Below are 25,139 nucleotides of genomic sequence, written 5' to 3' on the forward strand. Positions count from 1 at the left end.
CTTTCTACAGCAGGGAAGACTTTGTGAGAGAGGTATTTTTCACATAGAGATCATACACATTGTCTGGCATGACTCTTTGTTGTCTCCAGAAGCCTAGTCCCTGACTGATTCTTGGGATGGTGGATGGAGTGGATTAGACATCATCTTGAAATCTTGTCTGTGATCCTTCTTCCAATACAGCTTTTAACATGAAAATAAATTAATCTTAGGTACTATGCGTGTATGTATAAGTGTTCATTCTCAGAAATAAATTACAAAGGTTGTCTAAGCACAAAAGTAACAGCAAACTTATTTCTCATGCATTTAGGTTCTACGTCTCCACACTCTCCCCAGCCACAACCACATTAATAGTATACTCACACGTAATTTTTATGGTACGTGGTGCAGGCAAGAAAGACCATGTCCAAAGCCATGCCTGTGCTCATGGGCTACTACACCTAGTACAGAATGAGTAGCCAGCTACCTTCTGTCAGCAGGACCCTTAACAGTTTTGTTATGCTTGCCTTAATGTTGCTCAGCTATACCTGTTCTGGTGGTGGTAATAACTTGAGTTCCTTCTCTCCCTACCTACTGATTTTATGCAGTTTGTATGATATGAAAAATCTTTCAGGCTCCTTAGCCTACACTGACGTTTGTTTTAAGCAGACCATCAATTCTAATTTGGGTGGGGGTGGAGTGGGAGGATGGACTAACAGACAGCAAACATAGAATCATTAAGGTTAAAAAAGATCTCTAAAATCATCAAGTCTAACCATGAACCCAACACTACCATGAACACTAAACCACGTCCTCAAGTACCACATCCACACATTTTTTTAACCCCGCCAGGGATGGTGACTCCACCACCCCCATGGACATGTTGCTAAATGCCTTGTTTCCATATGAAATAACAAAATAATACAAGTATTAAATGATTAAAAGTGCCCAAATTTGACCCATGACAGCTTCACCATTGTGTTATTCCTAAAATTCTTGAAAATCTGTGTTTCCATAGAAATAGCAGATAAATCTCAAACCAATCCAGGATTAGAACATACTGAAGACTTCATGACAGTGATACAAGAAAGCGTCTTAGGGCTTGATGTCTAATAACAGATATTTCAGCAGGCATTGCCGAACTTGAGCACTCCCACTGAACTTGCAGAGGAACAAAGACAAATCATTGCACTTACAATGTCTTTAGCCCTGTGAGGCCTCTAAACATTCGTCCATGCACTGATTCCAGTTGATTCTCCGTCAGAATCAGTTCCTGCACTCCAGAAGCTCCATCAAATGTGCCTTCTCGGATCTCCTTGATCTTATTGTTGCTTAGATTTCTGGAAGGACACAAGCAGTAACAATAAGAAAATTATTAGTGTTTTATTCCAAACATACATCATTACACTGGAAGGAGGAAGACAGGAAGATTATGTACCATTTTATTGCTATCCAGAGAGACATCCATTCAGCAAGGAGAGCATACAGAAGCTCAGAAGTATACCTATTGTACTTGTAAAGAGCTCCTCTTCACCCATCAAACCCACAACTATAACAGATATATCAAAAGTATCTAAATAAATGGCATTACCAGCTCTTACACCTCATGTCATTCTTGCTTATAAGTGTCTCAGGAATACAGTAAATTTTTTTAACATCTGATTTACGTCCATGAAGTTATGAACCATGCTTGGGACTGGGTGCTCAACTGGTAAGAATCAGTTGATGTTACTACCATTGAAATATGTACCACACATTGACATATGAAACACTTTTATTTAGTGTAGCAGGACCTTTACTGGTTTTAATCTCAACACTGGAGTACCACAGCAAACTTTGTGACTGCAATACAAATTTTAATATGTGCACTCAGGAACTCCCAGGCACCTACATTTAACACCACCACTTAAAATGAAATAAGTATCACGTAATTCTCAACTCACAGCTACTGCATTATACAGCATTATTTTCTAAATATTTACTCTGTCTATACAGTCTCAGGATGTTTGCTTATAGATCAACATTGGAAAACTTCAATCTACAAAGTCAAATGAAGTTCGGATGAAATGCAAAATGGATCTTTTGAATATTTCATAGTTGTGGAAAACTCAGTGAGTAGAAAACTTCTGAATGATAAAATGCCATTAGAGATGCATAAAAGTGAATGGCATTTAATTATTTAAAACATTTATATAAAAGGCCATAAGCATATTAAAACCTTGGGCCTCAGTCTTTCAAGCATCTCCCATGATGCCTTGTATAGATTATGATGAATAATCCTACTTGTTTAGGCTTATGACAGGAAACACTATTCTTTGTTTTACTCTCTGCAACAAAAAAGAGAAATTCAAAGATACACTCCTTCTCCCAAGAAGATGCCAAATTCCAACACTATTACTCATCCTGAACAGCAAATTATTCCAGAAGTGATCCCAGCACACATGTAGCATGAGTAATAGCTTCAAAATCCAATTCCAGGTGATATAAAACAAATGACAAGGTATCAGATTAACACCTGGGCTACTCTCCTCAGAAGAACAGGCAATCTCATTGGGATAAAAGTTGACAGAAGACATGGCAACAAGACAGCTTGGCCTCAGATAGAAATAATGTGGGTCTTGCTCTTTGCAGAAGTCATCACTTAATAAAATAAATAAAAAAAAAAAGTTGAGCCTTGGAGATACGTTTCATGTGGGAAACTTCAGTACACTGGTTTATGTCTGCTGAACAACTGTCAGATAGTGGGCCCTACAGCATGTGGCCCATCACCTCTTGTGCATTCTGTGATCAGAAAGAATAGGAGTATGCCAGCAATCAGCCAAAAATAACATGAAAACATACAGAAATACTTACATGCAGATTTTTGCTTTCCAGAAGGTTAGCACTTTGTGCTAATACTCACACGAAGAGTTTATGTTCAGTGTCAAAGCAAGTCAAGGAAGGATATTCTGACATATGCATTTAATTTTGGGGCTCAGCTATTTCCCTAGTGGAAATGTTTATAGCTCAGCATCTCTTTTGAATGCTGGCATAAATAAATGCTCCCAATTTTTCTGGTAAAGATCATGCCATGATGCATATTAGCCCAAAAATAAATGAATAAAGAAGTAACGTTTGTGGTGGGAAGGAAGAGTGAGTTACTATAATACACAAAGACTTTGACTTTCAGTTCACAGATTGTAAATTGATCCATACTTCCAGTTACACAGGTTTTTTTATTTTTTTTTATTTTTTTTTATTTTTTAGTAAATGAGCTATTTAGTCTCATATATTAAAACAAGAGTGCAATTTTAAAGGATTAGATACTCTAGGCAAAAAAGAGCAAATATTGGAGGAAAACGCTGGCCATAATTTACAAAAGAACTGGAACATATATACAATGCAAACCATGTGAATTTTAATTGCTGCCAAAGATCTTCTGTAGTTATGGAACTTCACTCATTTGGGTTAATAACACCTGATCATTTCAACAACACAAAATTATCCAAAAATATGTTAGCAGTTTCAGAAGCTGCCAATTATAGATACTTTTTCCATGCAAAAGCTTTGAAAATCCAAGATTAAATGCTCTGATGAAATCAAAGTTTCAAGGCAGAGAAAAGACAAGCTTTACAATAATAAACAGGTAAAGATGACACTGCCCTGCAATCCCACTTGGAGTGTTATCAAAGCAGATGTTCTGTCAACCTGCATTTCTTTATTTGTCTTCTGAGTTAAAGCTTCCCACATCAGAATGCAACAACAGCAAAAAAAAGGTAGACGACAGCACTCATTCACTAAAAAAACAAATAAACATGTCCTCCTTAAAGTCTGACCTACTAGAAAAATAAACAGGAGAAATTACATACTTTTCAGTCTAGAATTACCAGCAAAAATAATCGGCTGATATAAACCTTGAAACATAAAAACAGTGAAACTTTTGTCTCCTCTGCAATTCAGAGAACTCTGCTCTGTCCTTCCCACCACTAAAAGAATCTTTCATACATGATCATAGCCCATGACAAAGAATTTATTTAATAAGAAAAAAAAAACCTTCTGACAGACTTTGCAGCAAATTGCCATTATGGAAAAGCCCCATCCTCTTCCAACACTGAGCTCCTGTAAGGAATTCTTCTTGAAATACTGGAAGACAGTGGAAAAAAAATGAGTCTTGAGTATTTCCCAAGCTCTCTATGCCCTCTGGCAGGACCCAAATGGGAACCTACAGTCATCCTGGTCACTCAAGAAAGGGTATTGTTTCCATAAGGACTCCCTGATTTAACCTGGTGATAACTTTTAATCCTACTTTCATTCTAGGCAAGAGGTCAAAAGAAATTTTCAGAAAGCCTGGGTTTACTTTACGTGGGGCTGTGAATAGGAAATGAACAGATCTAAGAAGCTATCAAGGTGACGTTGTTCACGCAGCTCACTTTTCGGTCTGATTTTATTTACTTTATGGCTAAAGTTTATAATAATATTATTTCTGTTGATCTTACAACTTCAACAGAGAACAAGCTGGATTCTATTCAGACTTAACAGAATCAGTTACCCTGCTGTACCTGCTGGTCCAGTTTAACATTCCAGCATGGTATTCACTGCTATTCAACATCCCAGAAGGAACCACCAGAGCAGAGTTCAGCTTCACAGGCTCTGCCTGGCCTTACCTTGAACCTTGGAGTTTTATCATACAAAGAGACTGTTCCTGGTGGGGGTTTCCCTAGAACATTTCTGCCCGTTGGTGATGTGTCTGGAATTAAGTATATGTTAAGAGGAAAACCCCAGTGCTGTCACATTCTTCTGGAGGATGCTGAGAAGGTTGTAGAGCTTTTGCCAACAGTCTGGCTAGCTGTTATAAAGCGATTGGTTCTCGGAGGCAGGATGGCACTGAAAGGCTTGGACACTACAGACAGTGAAGTACACGCAGTGACACTCCCACACTGATTCAGCAGAGCAGACTGATGGCCTCATTGGAAAAAAAAGGGAGGCACACGATGTGCCCAAATGCCACAAACCACAACACTCTCTCCAATAACATTTCCAGAAAATAAAGTCTGTTTCTGCATAACAAGTGACAGGTGACTGCAACCTCAATTGCCATGGCAAGATCTATGCTTGGTGGAAAAACCAGCAGGTAACAGCTGTTTCCAAAGACCTAAACTACTTCTGGTTTTGAAACAGACTTCTAGTCTGCAAGCTTTATCCTGATTCAGTTTTATTTTGCATATAAAAGGTGTTAAATCCTGGGCTGACACTTCATACAGTTCAGTGTAGGAGAAATATTTACAGACAGATTAAACCTCCAAAGGCCATTATGTGGCAGAGGTGGGGTTGGCAGTACCAGCTGTTGCCAGGACGGCGCGATATTTCTTATTATAAGAGTTATTATAAGTTTACATTCACTTTGTAACTTCAGCAAGATTTAACAGAATTAACTGTTAGAAGTCCCTTTCAGGTTTTGAGGTAAATATTTTTTGTTCTTCTTGTTCTTCAGGAAAAAGAGGTCAGTCCCCTTTCTCCCTAGCAGTGCATGAAGTGTGGCAGTCCACCTTTTTAGTTTGAATTGCCAACTTTTTCCCTGCAGAAACAGCTGCCAGGACCTCAGTGGGAATTGCCAGTCCCACCAATTTCCTGTAGGTGCTGGGGAGTGAGCAGGCTCTGGAGCTGACATCTGGAAGCTGCAGCCTCTCTCTGTGTGTCAGCATCCCATTTCAGCAAGCAAGTGTACCTCTGTTCTCCCACTTAGTTAGGCACCCTGTGGGTTATGGAGCTTGGACCTGTCTGGCATGGCCAGAAGACCCCTTCAGGCTCCCACTGCCATGGCAGTCCCCAAGCACTTAGTTTCTTTTTGTACCAATTAATAACTTGAGTTAGTACAGAGAGTTGTGTGGTCCCCAGCATTTGCTTCATGTTGAATTTTGTAGTTTCTGTGAGCACAGAACTGCTCCACAAAAGTCAAACCCCTTACCCCTGTGAACAGTAGTGTTGCCCCTTACCCCTGCTTGGTGTGAGATCTGGCAGTGTTGAGAGAGAATATCTCCCACTGGCAGCCTGCTCATCTTGTGAAGGGCAGAAGCTTCCAGCTCCCAGGACTGGAGGGCAGCAGGTCCTGCAGCCTTCCCATCTCCCAAAGATAGGATACTCCCAAAAACCCAAGTCATGGAGCTGGTCCCACTCTAAAGGAGCTCAGAAACATACCCTTGTACTTTTGCACTTCAAGCAGATTCCAGTTGCTCTGTTCTGAGCATCCTGCAGAACACTAGCAACACAGTCCTTGGAGCCTGGGAGTCACTGGAATGTGACTTTAGATTTCAGAGACAAGTCATCCCTTTACACTTGCAAGAACAGGTGAGGTAATAACGCTAAGAACTCAATGAAACCAACACAGAGCTCAGGGCATTTTCCAGTACCCACTGGAGAATCCAGTAAATTATTTCTGGACTGGGTTAGATCCACCTACAGGAGTCAACATCAACCTTTCTATTCTACTGTAAAAAATATTAAACATAATGGTGGATTACAATTTAGGCAATGAAAATAGCGCTGTGTATATGGGTTTTACAGCTAATTATTGAAGTTGATTTTTTTATTCTAAAAAAAAAAAAAAAGGCACAGGCAGACAGGTTAACCTTCTAAAAACCAGCAGGGTAATCTTAGCAATTTATTTCCTAGATAAAATGTGGCATAACTTTGCATTATGGTTCTGTGACCTTTAAATTTCTGTATCAAGAATTCAATTTCATTTTGCATTAAAATGTATTAAATCCCGTGCTGACATATCATACAATAAGATTCCACTTAGGAGGAATATTTAGAGAGAAATTACACCCAAAAAGCTAATGAGATATTAGAGGTGAGGTTGCCAGTGCTACCTCTTGCAAAGGTGGTCCGACACTTCCCTTTTTTTTTATTCTTATTTTACAACATTGGCAAGATTTAAAAGAATGAACTGTCAGATAGCCTTTGCATTTAGAGGTAGATATATTTTAGTGTTTTTTTCCCCAGGAAATAAAGCTAACCAAAATACCATTTTTTTCACATCTCAAAACTTTGTTATCGTTTTATGAAAAGTCTGAAGCGCTCAAATTCTGATTTCAAATTTGTTAACTGGGAACTACCATGTAAGTGTTTATTCAAAGGATGCATCGTCCCTGTGAAAATCTGTTACGGCTTGTCTCAATTCTTAACTCTTTAACAAAGAGATTTGAGATTCCTGCTACAATCCAAGAAGACTACAGGACTTTTTGTTAAAAAAAATTGGATTTTAGGTGCTAATTTTGCCAAGATTTTTCTCACTTCAGATTCTTCTTCTGAAATCTTCCAATGTCTCTTAAGACAGTGCAGGACGCTGAGCTATAGACTGTGCAAATCTTGGGATTGGGGACATTTCTCTGTTCAAGTATCTACCAATCTCAGGTAGTATGTCCTTGGGTTGGATAAAGAGGGGGCCCCAGAGAGATCTGTGAAGGTTATAAAAAGAGCTCAAGGTAATGCAATGGAATAACTGTGCATGAGGGTGGGAAGGGAGCCTGAGGGCTAAGAGAAGAGTTTTGTCAGTGGCTAGAGAGATGGGGAAAAGAAGACGGGACACTGGCCATATGATGAGGCAAAATATGGTGAGAATAGAACACACACTGAATCAGAAGATAGGGAACCTATCAAGGGACTGAGACAAAAGTCCAACTGAAAATTATTATGTGAATGTCTAATTAAAGACTATTTTCACCGATACACACTGAAGCAATCCTAATATGTCAATGCCCAATCTATGACTATGATCCCTTTGGAATCTTATAAGAAAACCCAAGAGACTGTGACACACCACACTCAGACATGGACAACTGATGGAGCCCGAGTGACAAAAGAACAAATATGAGTGTACACTTAGAACGCAAGTAAAATCTGAATCCTCTTTAAAGTCCAATTTACAAAACACTTCCAAATGTTTGTTATAAACCAAAGCTACCCATAAGCATAACGTAAGATGAGGAGACACCAAGATGAAGAGGAAGGAAGAGCTAATTCGCTATCTGTGGAATTATGCTGGTGCTTTACTAGCTGCAGTGCAACTGTAGTACTCTTAAAGAAGTTTCTGTGCAGATTTCCTTGACACAGATCTGTCGCTAGTCTTGAACTGAAGGACAATCAGAGGGCATTCATTTGAAAGCCCATTCAGATACCCAGATTCCAGATACTCATATTTATTTCTGAAAAAGAGATAATAACAGAGATTAAATAAATAATAAAAAAAAAAAGGTGATTTAGGTGACTTAGTCTAATGGTCTGCCAGTGCAAAGCTCTGAAGTGTTTTCCTAAGCCTATGAAGCAATGCAGTTTCCAGACAGATTCCTCCAGCTGCTGTTTTCCTTAAACACTTGAACAGACAAGGAATATGAGACAGAGTCAATATTGCCAATCAAGTAACAGTAAAATTTCTTGTCCCTTATAAAGACATGAAAACAGGGCTTGGATCAATACTCTTCCTGCTTAATGTAACAGCAGCAGTAAGACTTAATGAAGAGCACATGCATCACATTCCTGCCACACACAACTGCTGCATTAGGACCGTCAGCAGCAGCAATCCCAGCCACTGGTATTTCCATACACTTCCCTTCTTGCATGATGGGGAGGGGCCCGTTATTAGCAGAAGGATGCTTAGTAAAGTCCAAATAGTAACACAGAAGGAAAAAGGTGTATGTTTGCTCGTTTTTTTTTTTTTTTTTTTTCCTTCGGTAACCCCCTCCCCTCACAAAAATGGAACTAGAAGAATTAGAAAAAATAAGTCTAATCTGGAATTTTATGGATCAGGCTGCTGAGTAAGATCATAGTTGAAATGTTGCTCCACTTATATGAAAAAAACACTCTTCAGAAAATCCCTTTATTCAAAATGAGATACTTCTTTACAGCATCAGGTAGAATGGAAGAAATTAGCTCAACTACAAAGAACCTAAAGAGGTTCTGTCACTAAAATCCCGTATGTGAGACACTTTATGAGGTGCAGGGCACAACTTCTTTTTGCCACGCATTTGAACTGCACCCGTACACCCCTGTTCTCATCACCGACCAAGAACAGAGCAGGAAGATTTTTTGTTTCACAGGAAACAAACTCTTAAAATAACTCTTGTAACTGTTTCATGATGCATTTATGCCTAACAACAGAGCCCTGTCGAGGCATCCCTCCCACCCAAAGAACTGATGGGAACAGGAAGGACACCACTGTGACTTGCCTTTGGCGAATTTTAAATAAAATTAAATTAGTCCAGCTATCACATCTCTCCAATTCTCAAAACATAAATCCTGTGGGTTTGATGAGGACAGATGCTTTCCAGTTTGTCTGTATTTTTATATACCATTTTTCATTCCCATTAAGTATCTATGTACATAGACAACAGAACACTTCAACAATGTCAACAACGTTCTCTAAGTGCACTGTAGCTACAACTTACAGATCATTCATAAACTATGAGGCTAATATATATGATTAATTCTCCAAGTCTGGTGGCCTGTACTTGCACAAATACAACCCCCACTCGTGAACCTGCAGCACGGCATCTGAAAATCCTGCAGAAATAAAACTGACGTAAAAACCCTAGTACTGTTTTCTCCAAAGCCCCTGAGATCTTAGATGGATTCAAATGGCTCAGAAGCTCCAGATGGCAGAAACCACACGGCATGAATGCAGAACACAAAAAAGTCTGGTTCGTTGGTTGGTTTCCCTAAATTACCTTGACTCTAGCAATAAAATCTTACTAAAAGTAAGAAGTTAGAGGACACATTAATAATGGGGACATACAGTTAAAACTTTAAATAACTTCAGAAACATTATAGAAGACTATCAGGAGGTATTTAATATATTATACCCTTTCCAAAACACAGCTTTTATTAGATATATACGCTGCACAGTGTGTGCCAGGACTCAGGCTGCCAGCAGAATTATACAGGTATTTTTTAATGACTGATCTCTAAATTAGCTAATTTCTTCTCCTGCCTAAAACAATAATGATCAAAGGAAGTTGCCACCATCTACATCTTGCAATATCATTTTCCTTTAACTATTTGAAACAATCACACTAGTTGGGAGTTGCGTAACACATTCAAAAGACAAAAACAGAATGCTAAGCTTCATAGCCATCTCTAATAATAAACATACATCTGAATAAATTCTGGAACAGAATTTCCTTCAGTCTCCATGAGTCAAAGACTTTCAAGGAATACAGCCTTAGGAATACTGAAATATCAGCCTAGGGATCTTCATCTGTCACTGTGGTTTAACTAGGCCTGTCCATCTAACAGGTAACTCATCCAACTTCCTTAAATTCACATAAAAAAAAATGTAATTATTGCTAGTACAGTACAAAAGGGTAAAAAAATCATCCCTTCCTCCTTATAATGCAAGGCAGCATGTATTCCAACAAGCAAGCGACTCAAACTTACATTTTTCTGAGGTTGGGCAATTTCTTGAAGAGTCCGATAGCTTCCAAAACAGAAATATCATTGTCATTCAAACGCCTGATAGGAACAAACAAAGAGACATATAATATTTGACAGATGTCTATGAATATATCTCTGTGACATACAGGGCTGCTACACGGGGAACTATGACCTTTGTTAAGCAAGACACTATCTGCCATCTCTCTCTGATTCCTAGAGTGAAAAGAGTTTAGCTTTGAAGGAAAGGGAACCTAGAAGAGTATCTATTGTGAAGGCTTAGGATGCCTTTAGGAGCGTGAAGCCAAAGGACAGTGTCAGAAGGGCTTCTTCCGATGCACAGGACAAGGGATTATTAACCTTAACCATTACACAGCCTTGTTTGCGTGACCAAACCTCCCTCACGCACTCCACTAGAGAAGACACGCAATTGGAGATGCGGTCCACGTAAACAGAGGGGACATGATTTCAGGTCCTTTCTCATCAAAGTCTACGGGTCTTCAAAACGAAGGCAAGCATCACTGTCTCAGCAGGGTTGGGGTGCAAAATTCCTTCTCTGATTAGACGTAGCTCCATTTTTCTATGTAGAGACTTCACTATATTTCTGGATAGCTCTCATATTTCTCTATCTTCAGATCAGGTCAACAATTTTTATGGGAGTTTAAACAGAACATCTTAAGTACAATAAATAGCATACTGACATAAAGAGAGACTTTTGTTTGAAGTGGCTACTAATATAGCAAAAGAACCAAATTCCTGACTTACTAAGTAATAAACACGTTTTCTCATGTTCTCTTTAGCATTGTATTATGTTCATAATCCCAAAGGATTTCTGAAAGCAAATAAACTTCATAATATCACTTATAGCTTAACAATATATTAGTTTTAGTGAGAATCACTTCACCCAAGTATCAGGCATCACACAGAGTGAGTTCCGGATCACAGATTTAATTCAAAAGGGTTAATCCTTTTCTTACACAAAAAAATGACCAGATGCAAAGACAAAGGCCTCAAAGGTAGAATGAAAAGGAACCATACAGCTTGGGCCACAGAAGAGGTCAGCACTTTGAGAAGACACATACAGGCAGCTGGTGCACAGGGCAATGGCATGCTACGGAAGTAAGAGAGTTGTGGTGCTCCTTTGAAATAGAATTAACTTCCCCTGTTACACACATGGATTGAAGTAGAGGCTCGCTTGAAGAGGTCCGAGTCCCTTTTACAGCCTTTACAAACTAGGAAAACCAAGAAGCCCTGCTGAGCACTCGGAGAGCCAGCACTTACAGGTCAGTCGTGTATTCGGGCAGATGACTGGGTAATCGGGTGAGTTTTTGGTTAGAGCAGTCTACGATTGTTCCCTCGCAGCGACACTTCTCAGGACAGACAAGGTCCATGAAACACTTCCCACTGAATTTACTTCTGTAATCCTCTGACCCTGCAATAAAAGGAAAATATATTCCAGCAAACAGTTCCTGATAACCGCAGCAATCAGAGATTTTATGGAAACTATTCTCAACGTCACCTCCCGTCAGCTCCAAGCTCCTGCACACAATTTTAATGCTTGCCGAAGATTTTGTTCAGCAGCTTTTTCAAATTACTCCCAAGACTACCCTCCTGTTTTTTCACTCTTCCCTTGATAGATTAATTCCTTGTCTAACAAGCCTACCTGATAAGGTATTTTTTGAAGCATGTCTAATTAGCTCTTGGAGTCTGTTTCAAATGAGCTCCAGCAAAGTCACTTTTCCACATTTGGAACTTGGTTCAGCAACAAGGAAAATGGATATGATGAATGCAGGAGCTATCTTGGTGCATTCAAATGACAAAGGATTTTTAAAGATGTCATTAAAAAGTCCAACATTTTCAGACCTCAGCTATTAGAGTTACTTTTGAGGGCAAATTTATATGAGAGAACCTTGTCAATTTCCCAACAGTTAGATACCTTTATTAACTATGTTAAACAAACAGCAAAGGAAAGTAATAGCAGTTTAAATCATATTTATTTTAATTAAGGAAAGGGTAGACCATACTTAGTGAGAAGCACTCCCTAATGTACCATTATACCATGATTGCCAGACCTCTTTGACTAGGTTTTTGACCCATTCTAATGAAATGCTTTTCCAATTAGGCTCAGTGAACTAATCAGTCCTTTGCAGGTTTGTTTTTTTCTCTTTTAATAACAGCAGGTTGGAAACTTGATCTCTGTGCTTCAAGGAACCAGGAGTATTAATAAATGTGTATGTAAGCCAAGTGTTGCCAAGACCACACCATGCAATACCTGCCCACTCCATATTTCATAATGGAAGCACCAGGGTTGTCTCAGGAACCTTGTGTAATGTCCAGTGATCATAACTACTGAGGACTACTTTTTAACTTTTCCAGAGCTTTACAAGATGATTGCAAGGCTTTCTCAGGAAACATCTGAGAAAGTTCAGTTTTTAAGAACCTGAAAACATCCATAAAAACTTAAACCTGAGCTGAAATTTGTTTTTAGAGTCTCGATGATATTCATCACCAGCTTCCCCTTCCCAGACTGATAAATACACCACTGCTCACTTTATGGCTGCATACTATTTCCTGTAAGAAAAAAGAAGTCACGTAAACCCACTATTATTTTAATTTATGTTGCACATTACCTCCACACGGTGATGCACTGAAAGCAAGCAATGCTGCAGGAAATCTAACATTTTGATTCCACAGACACACTTCAGCTTAGCTTTGCAATTCTGAAGCAGATTATGAGAAACATCTCAGACAGCTTTGTACACTACACTTCTGCAGTGCTAAATACTTTGCAGGTTATCATGCTTATTGTAAATTATACAGCTAAAGTGCAACTTTGCTACTGTTTTTTAGCATGACAGCACAGCCTGTGAAATGTTAAGACCACTGGGCATTTTAAAACGTTATAAGAATAGAGACTAAGCCTTTCCCCACACCAGCATCATTTAAACTCTTATTCTTTCAAAAAAACCCATCTGATTTCCAGTCTTAAAAATTCCAGGCTTGGTAGTCAGGCTAAAATGTCTAATTGTGGCTTGGTTACAAGAACATACAGATATTCCTTCTTAGGTCTATGAGACATGGCATTTGGTTGTTTATGATTCCTTGCAAATAATGCTAAGGAGGAACAGTTATTTAGTAAAACTGCTACAGTGACAGTACGCCCTGAAAGACCCAACAAAATTTTTCACTGAATCAGGAAGTGTCTTGGAAATCCCCAAATGCACCCTTGGAGAAACACTTTTCATTTTTATTTCAAAAGTTTTCTTTGAAAGAATAATCACAAACATTATGAAGTTACACAGGGTAAAAATTTATTAAGTAGAATTTTTAGTCTAATATGATGGATACAAGATGTTCCTATGGGGAAGAAAAAGGAGGATGGGAAAGTAATTGGAATGCTTTATGAAGGAGAAAAAGGAATATATAACATTAGAGGATGAAAGTCAGTCTGATTTTCTCTCAAGCTTTTTGGTAAAGTAAATAAAGAATATTTAGCACATTTTGACTTGGAAGTCTCTCTCTGTTGATGGCATAAACTTTGGCACACAACTTCCCGTGCTGCATCAGCTATAAGAAGTTGATCTTGCCTGGGCAACAGTCCACAACCTCCACACTTGCAAGAGTGGAAAGCCCTCTCAGCTCAGCAGGAGAAGAATGGAGCAGACATCACCTTTCTCTCTCTCGTTAGTTTTTCCTTTTCCTTTTTTTTTTTTCCCCCTTCTGAATAAGTCTAAATAAGAGCTACCCAGGAAAGCAGTGAGTCAGAAGTAATCAATAGCATGTATATGCTCAGCAAGTACCCAGTCATCTGTTAGACTGAGAGACAGCAGGGATCACCTGCCAAAGACTAGATAAAATTTAGTTTGACCTCAGCCTTGAGATCACTTGGACAGGTGGCTGCTCTATTAAGATATTCCCAGCTGGGATACTAATGTGAAATTTAGCCATCTGCTTGCAGAACTATTTCAGTGCCTATATCCACTTCTACACAGGGGTTTTATCAGCGTACTGCTGCAGGGCTCTGTTGACCATGACAGGATCCAGGAAGTACAATTAACCACCACGTGCTTGTAGCTCTTCTTGCACACTATGAAATCACCTGTGGAAAGCCATGGAAAAGGGATGCAGGACAGGCACAGAAGAAACCCTTGGCTTCATTTCACTATTCCAGACCAGCCATTTGGTCATTTTATTCCACTTGAAAGTGTGTGTGCACTGTAGCTGAGAACTCCGTGAAGCTTGGCTGAATTTAAAACATGAATCTGGGAGTTTCTAGTAACTATCAAAATAAAAATAAAATTTTCTGTAAAATGAGTAGCCAAGGCAACAGCAAGGCCCGTGTTTAACTGATGGCAACTGTGTTTATCTGAATTGCTAGTTACTCTGATACCATTTTCATTTCACAACAATGTGGCACCACTATCAGGTACCAGGGTGCTGCAATGCTTGAGTACCATCAGACAAACACACAAGCCATTCTACAAACCAGCAGCATTGAGATAAAGAAATAACACATTGCCAAGTGCTCAGAAATCTTAAGTGCTTTTCTAATATCCACAAGGGGAAATTAAGCAACAGAGACAATTACATTCTTGTCCTCTTCATCTTTTCAAGCATTGTTTAGTAAACCTAATTTCAGTTTTTAAAACTTAGCTTTGCCCAAAGGACTTAAAAGAAATGCTAGATGATCTGTTCTGGAATATATCAAACTATCTCAATAGGGGCTTGAATACTGACCTGATATATTTATTCTAGAAAAGATGAATCCAGCTGCCTCAAATTTGGCACCAAAAATACGACCACAGAGATTGCTTGGTCTAAAACTTGGACAAAAAAACCAGGAATCTTGGCACTCACTTGTTCATGTAACCGCTAGATCACAATTCTCATACATTTTCAGGAAAATAAGGAGGTATGTTGTTTGTCATAATTTCACATTGCTGGTATTAATTCTTATGAGTAATTACAGATAAAATCTAAGAATCTCAGATGTCCTTCTTCTGATAGGTCCACAACAGATATGTTACAAATTGGCAAAAAGAGGCAGTAGATCCATATAAGAAAACTTCTGTATGAGGTTCTCAAGTCCTTTACAAATAGGTGTAATTATCTCTATTTTACATAGGAAGGAAGTTACTCAGAAGTATGCTAAAGATCTTGTCAAAGCTAAAACGGCCTTTTGGCTATGCTGCCTCAGCTTTGTGCTGTGCAATTATGGGATAGTACTGTTTTCACACATGCCGTGTTACCCATGCCATTACAGAGATAAAAGACAATGCCTTGCAGACTCTTCTGAGGTTCTTTTGCGGTACACTTCTTCGTAATGAAATGTCAGTGCACTAAGATTGCTCGGATAGGTCCAAAGTTAGCTTAAATAGCAGGCGTCTTATTACAGAACAGCACCCAAAGCGTATCTCAAGTAGAAGGTCTCACTGGACAGCTCAAATAGAGAGATGTAGCTTAGGTTATTTATATGATAAGAAGACAAAAAATATTTTTCACCTCTGGAGGTATGTCTGGAATCACCCACGAATCATATTAATCAACAGGATGCCTGGATTTTCCATTATAAGAGCAATTAAACAGATTAATTACTTAGAATGGTTATTTTGCATGCAAGCCCTCTGGAAAGTCTGTCGCAAACATCACTAGGGCTCTCCGCTGCAGTGCCTGGGAGTCTGGTTAAGCAACATTTCACCTTTTTCATTTTTCCTGGGAGAAAAGGGGAATCTCTCACCTTTTTGATGCTTCTGAAAACAGCAGAAGTATCCCAGCATGCCATGCGGCAGGGAGTATGCAGCCTTCCATGGTGCTTGACAGAACCATGTTCAATTTGTATTGTTCTACCACATGGTTAGATCAAGCACAAAGGAAAACCCCATGAACAGCCAGAGTCAGAGTTAGGCAGCGCCAAAGAGAGAGGAGCGTTGAGAGGAAGCAGCATGGAGAAGCACAAGCTGAAGGTTCACGGAGAGCTGCTCTCCACTCCACCCATGCAAAAAGGTGCCGAATACAAGAGGTCATCCTTTACGCTACAACTGCAGGAACACCCTGGAGCACAATTGGGGTTAGTGTACACGAACAGAGCCCAGGCGAGTTCAGAGGCAGAACTAACAGGACAGAAAACGCTACCAACGGCCTGCAAACAGCTCCTGCCAGGGAGGCTGTGAACTTCCACCATGTCTCGAATGACCAACCTACGCTGCTCTTTATTAGCCGCTTACTTACTCTCTGTTGGTGTCTCCTTTCAGTACAAATACCACTTTGGTTTGCTCTATTTATTTAAATGCAACCTTAGAAATACCGCAGCTCATATTAATACGAGTAGATTCTGAGCTCAAGGCCAAGCCTTGGCACTAAATGCTCCCCAAGCTCCCTTTGAGCCTGATTTCAGCTCCCAGTGGCCTTTCATGCTGGTGGCACTTACATCGACGATCTGTAATTACCACTGCTGCTTGTTTTAATTTAATTTTTTTTTATTTCAGCAGCACTTTACAGCAAGGTTGCAGACGTGCTACTACAGACCTAATAAGGCAGACAAGTGTATTTTGTTATTCTGTTTCTTGGCGCAATATCTGTTGGGCTTTGTACGTAATTTGCTGATGGAAGCTTTCGCTTTTTCCAATAACCTGGATTACTTCAAACAGCTTTACTCCTTGTAGCTCATTCCTGCAACTTTGACATATAATGTAGGGTGTTCAGTTTTGGCTTGAGTGCTCCCACTGAAATAACTCCCACTGCCTTTAATGTCAGCAGAGCTATGCCAGTGGAGAGTGCATCTGAAAGTCACATCACAAATGTTCTTGCAGGCTTCCCAAATGAGAGAGGAAGTGGCTGTCCTCTGCAGCTGCTCAAGAACGTTTTGCTGCACTTCAGTGAAGGTTAATGCTTGTGCTTTTTAAAAAAAATATCGCTTTCCTTAGTAAGGGGTTTGCATTGCTCAAAGAACAAAGTCAGCACCAAACAGATTATTCACTGCCCTCGTGGAGAACAATGCAGGTACTTGAGCAGAGAAGACAGCTAATCCAGCAAGGGGCTCTGCCTCACCATTTGCTATGAAGCAGCATTGCTATGCACAAAGTCAATGCACAATTACTTGGGAACTCCAGAAAATAATTAGTGTTAACTTAGTCACCTCATGCTGTGGATCTGCATACAGCAATGTGAATAAGACATTTGGGTTTACTGCCTATCTTTGATATCTAAGAAAGAAACTAAAGCAGCTCTTTAGAGATACCTAACACAATAAACCTTCAATCCTCACAAGCTGCCAAGCCAGCCAGAGTCCTAACGGATACAAAAATTAGATTATTCATTTTCTTTTGTGACTCATAACACAGCACAAAGAGGCATTAATTTTCTTCCTTGATTCATTCAAAGCATGCATAACCCTGGAATCCACACCTCATTTATCTAGAAATTATACCTATAACTACCATTCCTGCCAATAATTTTGTATGGCTCTAATGAAGAAGGATGCACTGTTCCATACGCTTATTCCTACACTGGTTTAATAATGCAGCAATCCTGGCATGGGCTCTTCAGATAAACTAATCCCCAATACTCTGGTAAGGAATGAGAAGTTCTTAGCTCTTATCTTCCAAAGACTTTTATATTATATACAGATTTTCAGTATTAAGTGGAATATCTGTAATAAACTCAGTAATTTCACTGTCAATGAACTCTCTCAGTCCTACTGGAAAGAAATGCAGTCAGAGCCCTGCAAATGTCTTCCTAAGAAACCCCTAGAGAATAGTTTGAATGAGTCTCTATTCCTTCGCCGCACTAATTAAACACTGCTTACAATAACTGCCTAAGTTAATCATCAACTACAATGAACAAGAGGAATGAGCACACAAAGAAAAGTGCCAAAACCATAATTTATTTCCCTATAATATATAAGAGACAAAATACCCCACAGGCACATTCTGGCCTTTCTGCTCATTGCAAACTATTGCAAAAACTGTGCAGGAGCATAGCCTCCTCCTGTTGCTTTTGTGGTTGGCTATTGGGGCTTTTTTTTTTTTTTTTTTTTTGCAAATAGAATAGATAAAACTCAGGGAAGCATGCTACTTTGTAAATTGCATATTAAAAAGCAAATTCTGTAAGGCTTTGGATGTACATAAGATCATTCTGCAAAAAAAGAGAGAATGCTGAAAAAGGCATGATCATATCCTTCAGACTTTTGTTGCTTTTTATGAAGAGCCCCACCCTTCAGATACACCTTTCATTCAAAGAGCATGGTATGGTTTGCTCTTCGAATGAACTCACTTCTTGCAATCCAAGATCTGTTTGTTTATCACTCACTAAATTCACTGTTTGGTAAGAATTTTAATACAGGACCCTATTTTCAACTGTCCCATCAAGCTGTAACACCTCAGGAGACTGCCACAGTCTCACAGTGGTCAGATGAAAATTTATTGTCCAATTGCAGGCTCAAACAATCTTGCACAGGTTTTAGCTGACTAGCTCTCTTCATGCCCATGCCTCTCCAATTATTTTCTTTATCTTATTTCAGTGACCGCTATACACACAAAAAAGTGCTAACTTGGCATTTCTGATAAGTGTGGCTCAGCTTCATCTCAACACTGGCAATAGAAATGTGAGACAAGAGAACAAACTTTGTCTCACCTTAGTTTTTGAGGTATCTGAGTTACGAGAATAATCACTCAGCTTTCTGCCACAGCTAATGAAGACCCCTCCAGAGAACAACTCAGATCTCAGGTGAGGAATATATATGGCTCCATACTCTGCCTACATGAGGAATCCAGGACAACTACTTTATTTGGATGCCTAAGTGATATGGATGTGACTCAACACACTCATTCTCCCTTTTCATTGCCTCTTTCCTGTAATTGCAAATAAGAAGGTTGGCTGATAATAAAGCAGTTCAGATGTTTAGTTTTTTTTGAAGACTACCTCAAGTTAAAAATAAAACGAGGCACAGCCTTAAACTTTTTAACTGGGGCACATCAATTTACTTTCTTATTGAAGAACCATACTCTCTGCCAAAGAGATCCACCTGCTCTATGTTGTTAAACTTATGCTTCTCTGAGTAAAATGGTTTTCATTCTGCCTACTTCCCCCCTCCTGTAGTGCAGGAAACCTTCACCGTAGTGTTCATCATGAGCTAGCGAAGGGTTAGTGCAAGTGACACAAATATTAACATAAAGATCTGAATTGCTACCAAAGATTTACAGAAAAAGGAGGGCTACAGTCAGCATACAGTACAGCCAAAGTACTTTTTCAACAGAAACATTTCTACTGTACAAAAGAATTTAGCTCCATTACTACAGTTGCATTACATTCTCTAGTGACTTCAACTTCAGAAAAATTTCATGCAAACCAGACCTCAAACCTACTGAGTTACAGTGTGCAGTGAACATTTCATATTCATAATTATGAATTAATTCAGTCTAGGATTTAATCTGCAGGTGATTTGTTGTTGTTAAACATTTTCCATTCAGATATAGAACTATTATCACACAAAACAAATGCATATCCTCAGTTTCACAATATTCAGAGAGTTTCTGAAGGTATTTTTGTTGAGCCTTTCTGTCTTTCAGGGAAAAAAAAACCTAAACATACAGCATTTAACTGAATAAAACCAAACACCAAAAAACCGCCACAGGAAGAAATCTGAATGCAGTTGCTTTTCCAGTTGTCCCGTATTATCGCTGATGTTTCATATTCCTTTGCCTCACTCTGCCCAGGCAAAAGCTCTGATGATGCAAGGCGTGTTCCTTGTGCAGGACTGCCAATCCTCCAGCACGGCCAGACGCACAGGCTGCCAGGGCTCAGTGCCTGCTGAGGCAGGAGCTGCTGGAGAGCCCACCACGGGCAGGCACAGGCCTGACGCCCCGCACACGTGTCGCTGCGGTGCTCCTACAAGAGCAGGGGGGCATCGCTGCTTTCCTTCACACACAGAATGCCAAGGGCAGGAATACAAATTCATAGGCTGTAAATTACTATTTGCTTACTAAAAATGGAAGGAATTTGGAAAGTTGTTACTGGAGTGATTGGCAAATCACAGGAACAACAGGAGAGTGTTTCAATCAGATAAATAATGTAAGATCTGGATCAAATTCACTCACTTTTCGTGACTTTTAAACGGTGTTTGAGGATTAACAATACATTGCACCTTTCGTTTAGAGAGCTCAAAGAGCTTAAACAGTGTTTACATGTCACTAAGAGCAGAGAAAGGATAACCTTAGGAGACCGTGGGGAGGAAATGCATGAACTGCCATAGGGACCAGACAAAAAGCCCAGAGATGTGGCCTGTGCTCTCCTGACTGGGAACACTCTGTCCACTGCAGTTCTCTGCTTCTAAGGCTAAAATAACACAGAGAAGAGAGAAGGAAATTACAGGTGATCACAATAGGAACTCTCTTCCAAAGTAGGTAACCCAAGAAAGGTGAATATACATGAAGACAGTGAATGGAAAAGACACAAAGAATTAGGAGGAAAACTCCAATCAGTAAGAAGTAGTTTTCTCAAATGCCTTGAAAATTCTGAGTCAATAAACAGCAACTACATTACTGTCTAATAACATGGGATAGCATGAAAGATATGACACTAGCCCTAAACATGCAAGCTCTGGATCCATATATACCAAGAGGCTGACTTTGATTTGGGTTGGGTTAACAAGAAGCCGTGTCCAAAAAGGAGAGAACTCTACTGCCAGGTGGCTCACTGCCCTCCTCCTGTTACTCCCTGTGCTTTGACTTATACAGCACTACCCGGAACTGAAGTAACTCATTAAAGTCAGTTAGATACAGTGCATGTCCCAGTGCAAAATGAAGCAGGAAGATATGTTCACTTCATAGTATTTCAACTAGTAACCTTATTTCAAAGACTATTATTTCTAAGAAATAGAAGTTAAAAAGCTTTTGTAATGTCATGGTCATAGATAGACATACACTTTGTCCGTTATTGGAAATGGTTTGTGTTAGTACAGCGGATGGAACCTTCATCACTCTTGAAATTCACAAAATACTGAACAACAAAAACATATCACAGGGAAAAAGAAGAAATGCAGCTGAATACAAGGGCAGGTCTCTGCAAAGTCTACTTCACACACAGTGTCACGCAGCAATCAAGGATCCTGCCAACTCTTGAAGTGACAATAAGGCATCACAGACAACACAATCTGCTCACAGATTCATTTCCCTTCCTCCTAAAGCCCAGCACTGCTTTAGAGAACAAAACTGCTGTGCAGAGAACTTAATCAAATGCTACTGAGCAGGAGACTTTTGTTGTTCTTTTCTTCCTCCTATTCCTACTAAGATAGCAGCCTCCAGTGACCTAAGGCTGGCAAGTACCGTTGGATCCTTAGGTGGTCATAGTGGGCAGATGCAACCAAAAAGAAAATAATCATCAGATTTCCACTGTTCCTATGGAAAACGACAATATTTCCCTTTTCTAAACAGAAGAGAGAAAGAATTCATCACAGCCTGTTCCTCCAGTTTATCTTTCAGAAAAGCCTTTTTTCATCTCAGATTCTATAGCTGTTGGGAAAGAGTTCAGCAAGGGGGGGGGTTATTAGAATTTTGGTGCATCACATTAAAAGAAAGACAGCAAACCACAGGAAGTAGTATCTATTGCAATATGAGGCATAAACATTTGATAGCATATTCCACAGCTTTGCCTGTCTCGCAGCCCTGGGCAAAAACGTGCCCCTTTCCCTGCTGTTCCTTCATTTCATGCTATAATGCTTCCAATTCTCCTTTTAAAAAGGATTATGTACATGATCTCCCTGTTGCACAGAATCTCCTTCTTATGTCCACTCATAACCTTTGCAGATGTTGTTCCATCATTATCAGTTAAAGCTTGAGTCATTTGGTTCAGGGAGGAAATAGTATCTGGGAAAAGTGCCTTAATGACGAATTAAAAAGAGAAGTAAGTTTTTCCTGCTAAATATTTTCTTGCTCTCTAAAAGGATGGTGAGGAGATGGAATAAAAACTGAAAGAAAAAAATGCAGAATGAAGTTTTAGCCTGTTTAGCCTATTTGCACCTCTGAATGTGTCTTCTTAACATTACCTTCTTGATGTTCCTCGACCATTTCGGTTTGAAGAAACGTTAAACATCTCAGCCTTTCTTCACCATTCCTTCTAATCCCTCTTCTATCCTCATACAAAAAGCACCCTTTCTGCTCTTAATTTACTGAAGAATCACATTTTTCTTTTTCTCATCCTAGGTCCTTCCTGACAGTCCCCTTTACGATACTTTGTAGAATTCAAATGAATGTGGAAAACACACATATTGCTTCAGGACAACTTCAGATCTGGTCCTTTCCCTGATGTCAAGGTATTAAGCTCACCGAAGTTTAACTACTAATGGGTGTGATCCTGACTCAGGCTTAGTACCTGCTCCCACAGAGTTCCCACCTTCTGTGCATCTTCAGCTTTTCTCAAAGGTTAAAGACCAGGTTAGGATAAAAATCTCTCACATTGCTTCCTTAATCAAGCCCTCACATCCTCTGTTTTCCCTGCAAAACCATCTACCTGACCACTGACATGTACGAAATGTATTGAACTAACTACATTAAAATAGTAGGATCCTGAAATGAGAATCCTTTGAGAAAAGAGATACACATTTACAAAAGTATTTAAAATAACAATTCTTTTATCATACACTGAGGAAAAGATGAATCCCACAGCCAGCAGGGGCACGGACGAGTTACTAAGCACTACCATCCCAGTAGGACTGTGCTGGCTCATCCCTGGATAACACAAAGCACTGCTTAACAGTCTGACTTTGAATGATGAAGATTCATACCTCACGGACTTTCCTGTACAGAGACATGCTGTGTCAAGTCCTGGGATGAAACATATTCCTCAAAATGAAAACATGGAAAATTCCTGCTAAATGCCAAGTCTGACGCAGTCATGATTCAAAGGGACAACTTAAGCAGAACAGGTGCCAAGGATGTCTGTTCTCTGGATTGATTTACGAAGATCCTTCTAAATCATTAGGCGCTCCCCCTGTCTCATGTGAGCAGACAGGGAGTCGAGTACAATGTATCTCATTGCCATCTGGAAACTCTACAGGCAAGGATACCTCCTCTGTTCAGCTTCTGAATAGAATTAGCTTTCATCCTGCGGAAATCTTTGTTCTGAAGCTGTGCAATCCCTGCTCTCCTTCATAAGTCAGGTTTATGTCTTATGCATGTGGTTTTGATATAATTGTAGAACTGGAGACCAAGGGAAAAGCAGCCTAATGCCTCAAGGAAAGGACCCCCAAGATAAGAACACACAAAATACTATTCTCAACATCACCAGGTACTGTGTTCTGCATTGTTGCTCTTCTTAGTTATGATCTTTCATAAACGATATCAGATGGTGTTTGCCTTATCCAATAACCTGTACCATTGTTCAAGGCATGCATGCACATACAGAACATTCATCTTTCTAGCCTATGAATAAAAACAGAAGAAAATAACAATAGTAAATTGGGTACAGATTTATACCAATCTGTTTCTGCATTCTACTTTCCTTTCTGAATTGTATTTATGCATTTTCATTTCCAGTTTCTTTAAATATGAATATTACTGGCTAATTATTTTGTTACTATGATGGACACAATCCAAAACCCTAGATAAAAGCATGTCAGAATTTCAGGTCTGATTATAAATTTTGTGGCTTGAGTCACAAGTGATTGAAGACTTTAACAAGCATGCCCAAGAAAACCTGACTGCAAGTGAAGTTAGCTTCATTTTATTTTCCCCATGAAGAGAGGGTTAGCTCAGCATACTGCTCACAGACGTACACAAAGCACCACAGCTTGTTTTGGGCTGCTGCCATTCAGTTCCACGCTGCATCCCCATCTAGACTCATTAATCTTTTACCACCAGGAACACAATTAATCATAGTATTTATTTTTTTGTTCAGAGGAAAAAGACAAAAATCATAGTAATTTTTATAGAAAACACTGCAAGGTTCTCCATCAATAATAGTAATTTTTCTGTTTTTCTTCTCAGTACACACTGATGGATTTGCTCACTGAAACCTGCTTGTCTTTACAGTATACAAAAATGCAGTAATCTAAAATATATAACCAATAGGAACCGCGTCAACCCCCCCCCCCCCCCCCCCCCCAAAGAAGCAGTCTGCTTAGTTGTGCTGTATACAGCAATAAATGTCCTTTTACTGATGGCTGGGCCATAAATAAAGGATAGGGTTGAGAAAATGTGCTTATGTTACTTCAGAGGTTACTTTTAGACAGAAATATTTCCCATCTAGTTCACAACACAAAATCTTTGCCTGAGCTCTGATGCAAGTTTTGATTCAAAACTCACTAACACACACAATCTTACCAACTTCGATGGCAGTCTTACTTGAATTACTGCATGTTACTTGTGGGTATAAAAAAATAATCTATGAAAGTATATGAATCAATGGCAGTCCAACCCCAGCTTCACTCACATGCTAGGTCAGAAATGCCCATTGCCAGTTGTATAAAAAACTCCTTCATATTGCCATCAGCCTTTTAGGTCTGAGAACTAACGAGCTCAGTTCTTAGTAAGGTCAGTAAGAGTTCTACTTGAATACAAATGACAATCCATCCACCTTCCACCCCTTCAAAATAGGACATTTGCCACATGGATTCATATACCTCTTCGTTTTTTTCCTTAGACATAACTTAGTAATGCTTTAAAAATAAACGCCATGAGGTTTTTCTCTTTTTTCTTTTTCTTTGTTTTTAAGAGACACACAGAAGACAGCTATAAACCATCCCCCATCGCCCGTGTCCCACCTTC

The 25,139-nt window shown here is 39.4% G+C and overlaps 1 protein-coding gene across 1 annotated transcript in view; it reads right to left on the reverse strand.

The window, feature by feature from the left end:
- LOC103780536 (slit homolog 3 protein-like) overlaps positions 1 to 25,139 on the reverse strand; it is a gene marked incomplete at both ends in the record, with an annotated part of 123,744 nt that overhangs the window by 74,654 nt on the left and 23,951 nt on the right. The window contains 3 exons of the mRNA XM_008948224.1: positions 1,173 to 1,316; positions 10,387 to 10,461; positions 11,662 to 11,812. Coding sequence (XP_008946472.1) covers positions 1,173 to 1,316; positions 10,387 to 10,461; positions 11,662 to 11,812 — 370 coding nt within the window. The remainder of the gene's footprint in view (positions 1 to 1,172; positions 1,317 to 10,386; positions 10,462 to 11,661; positions 11,813 to 25,139) is intronic.

Source organism: Merops nubicus, unplaced genomic scaffold (genome assembly GCF_000691845.1).
Source record: "Merops nubicus isolate BGI_N331 unplaced genomic scaffold, ASM69184v1 scaffold20819, whole genome shotgun sequence".
In the NCBI taxonomy this organism is placed as follows: domain Eukaryota; kingdom Metazoa; phylum Chordata; class Aves; order Coraciiformes; family Meropidae; genus Merops; species Merops nubicus.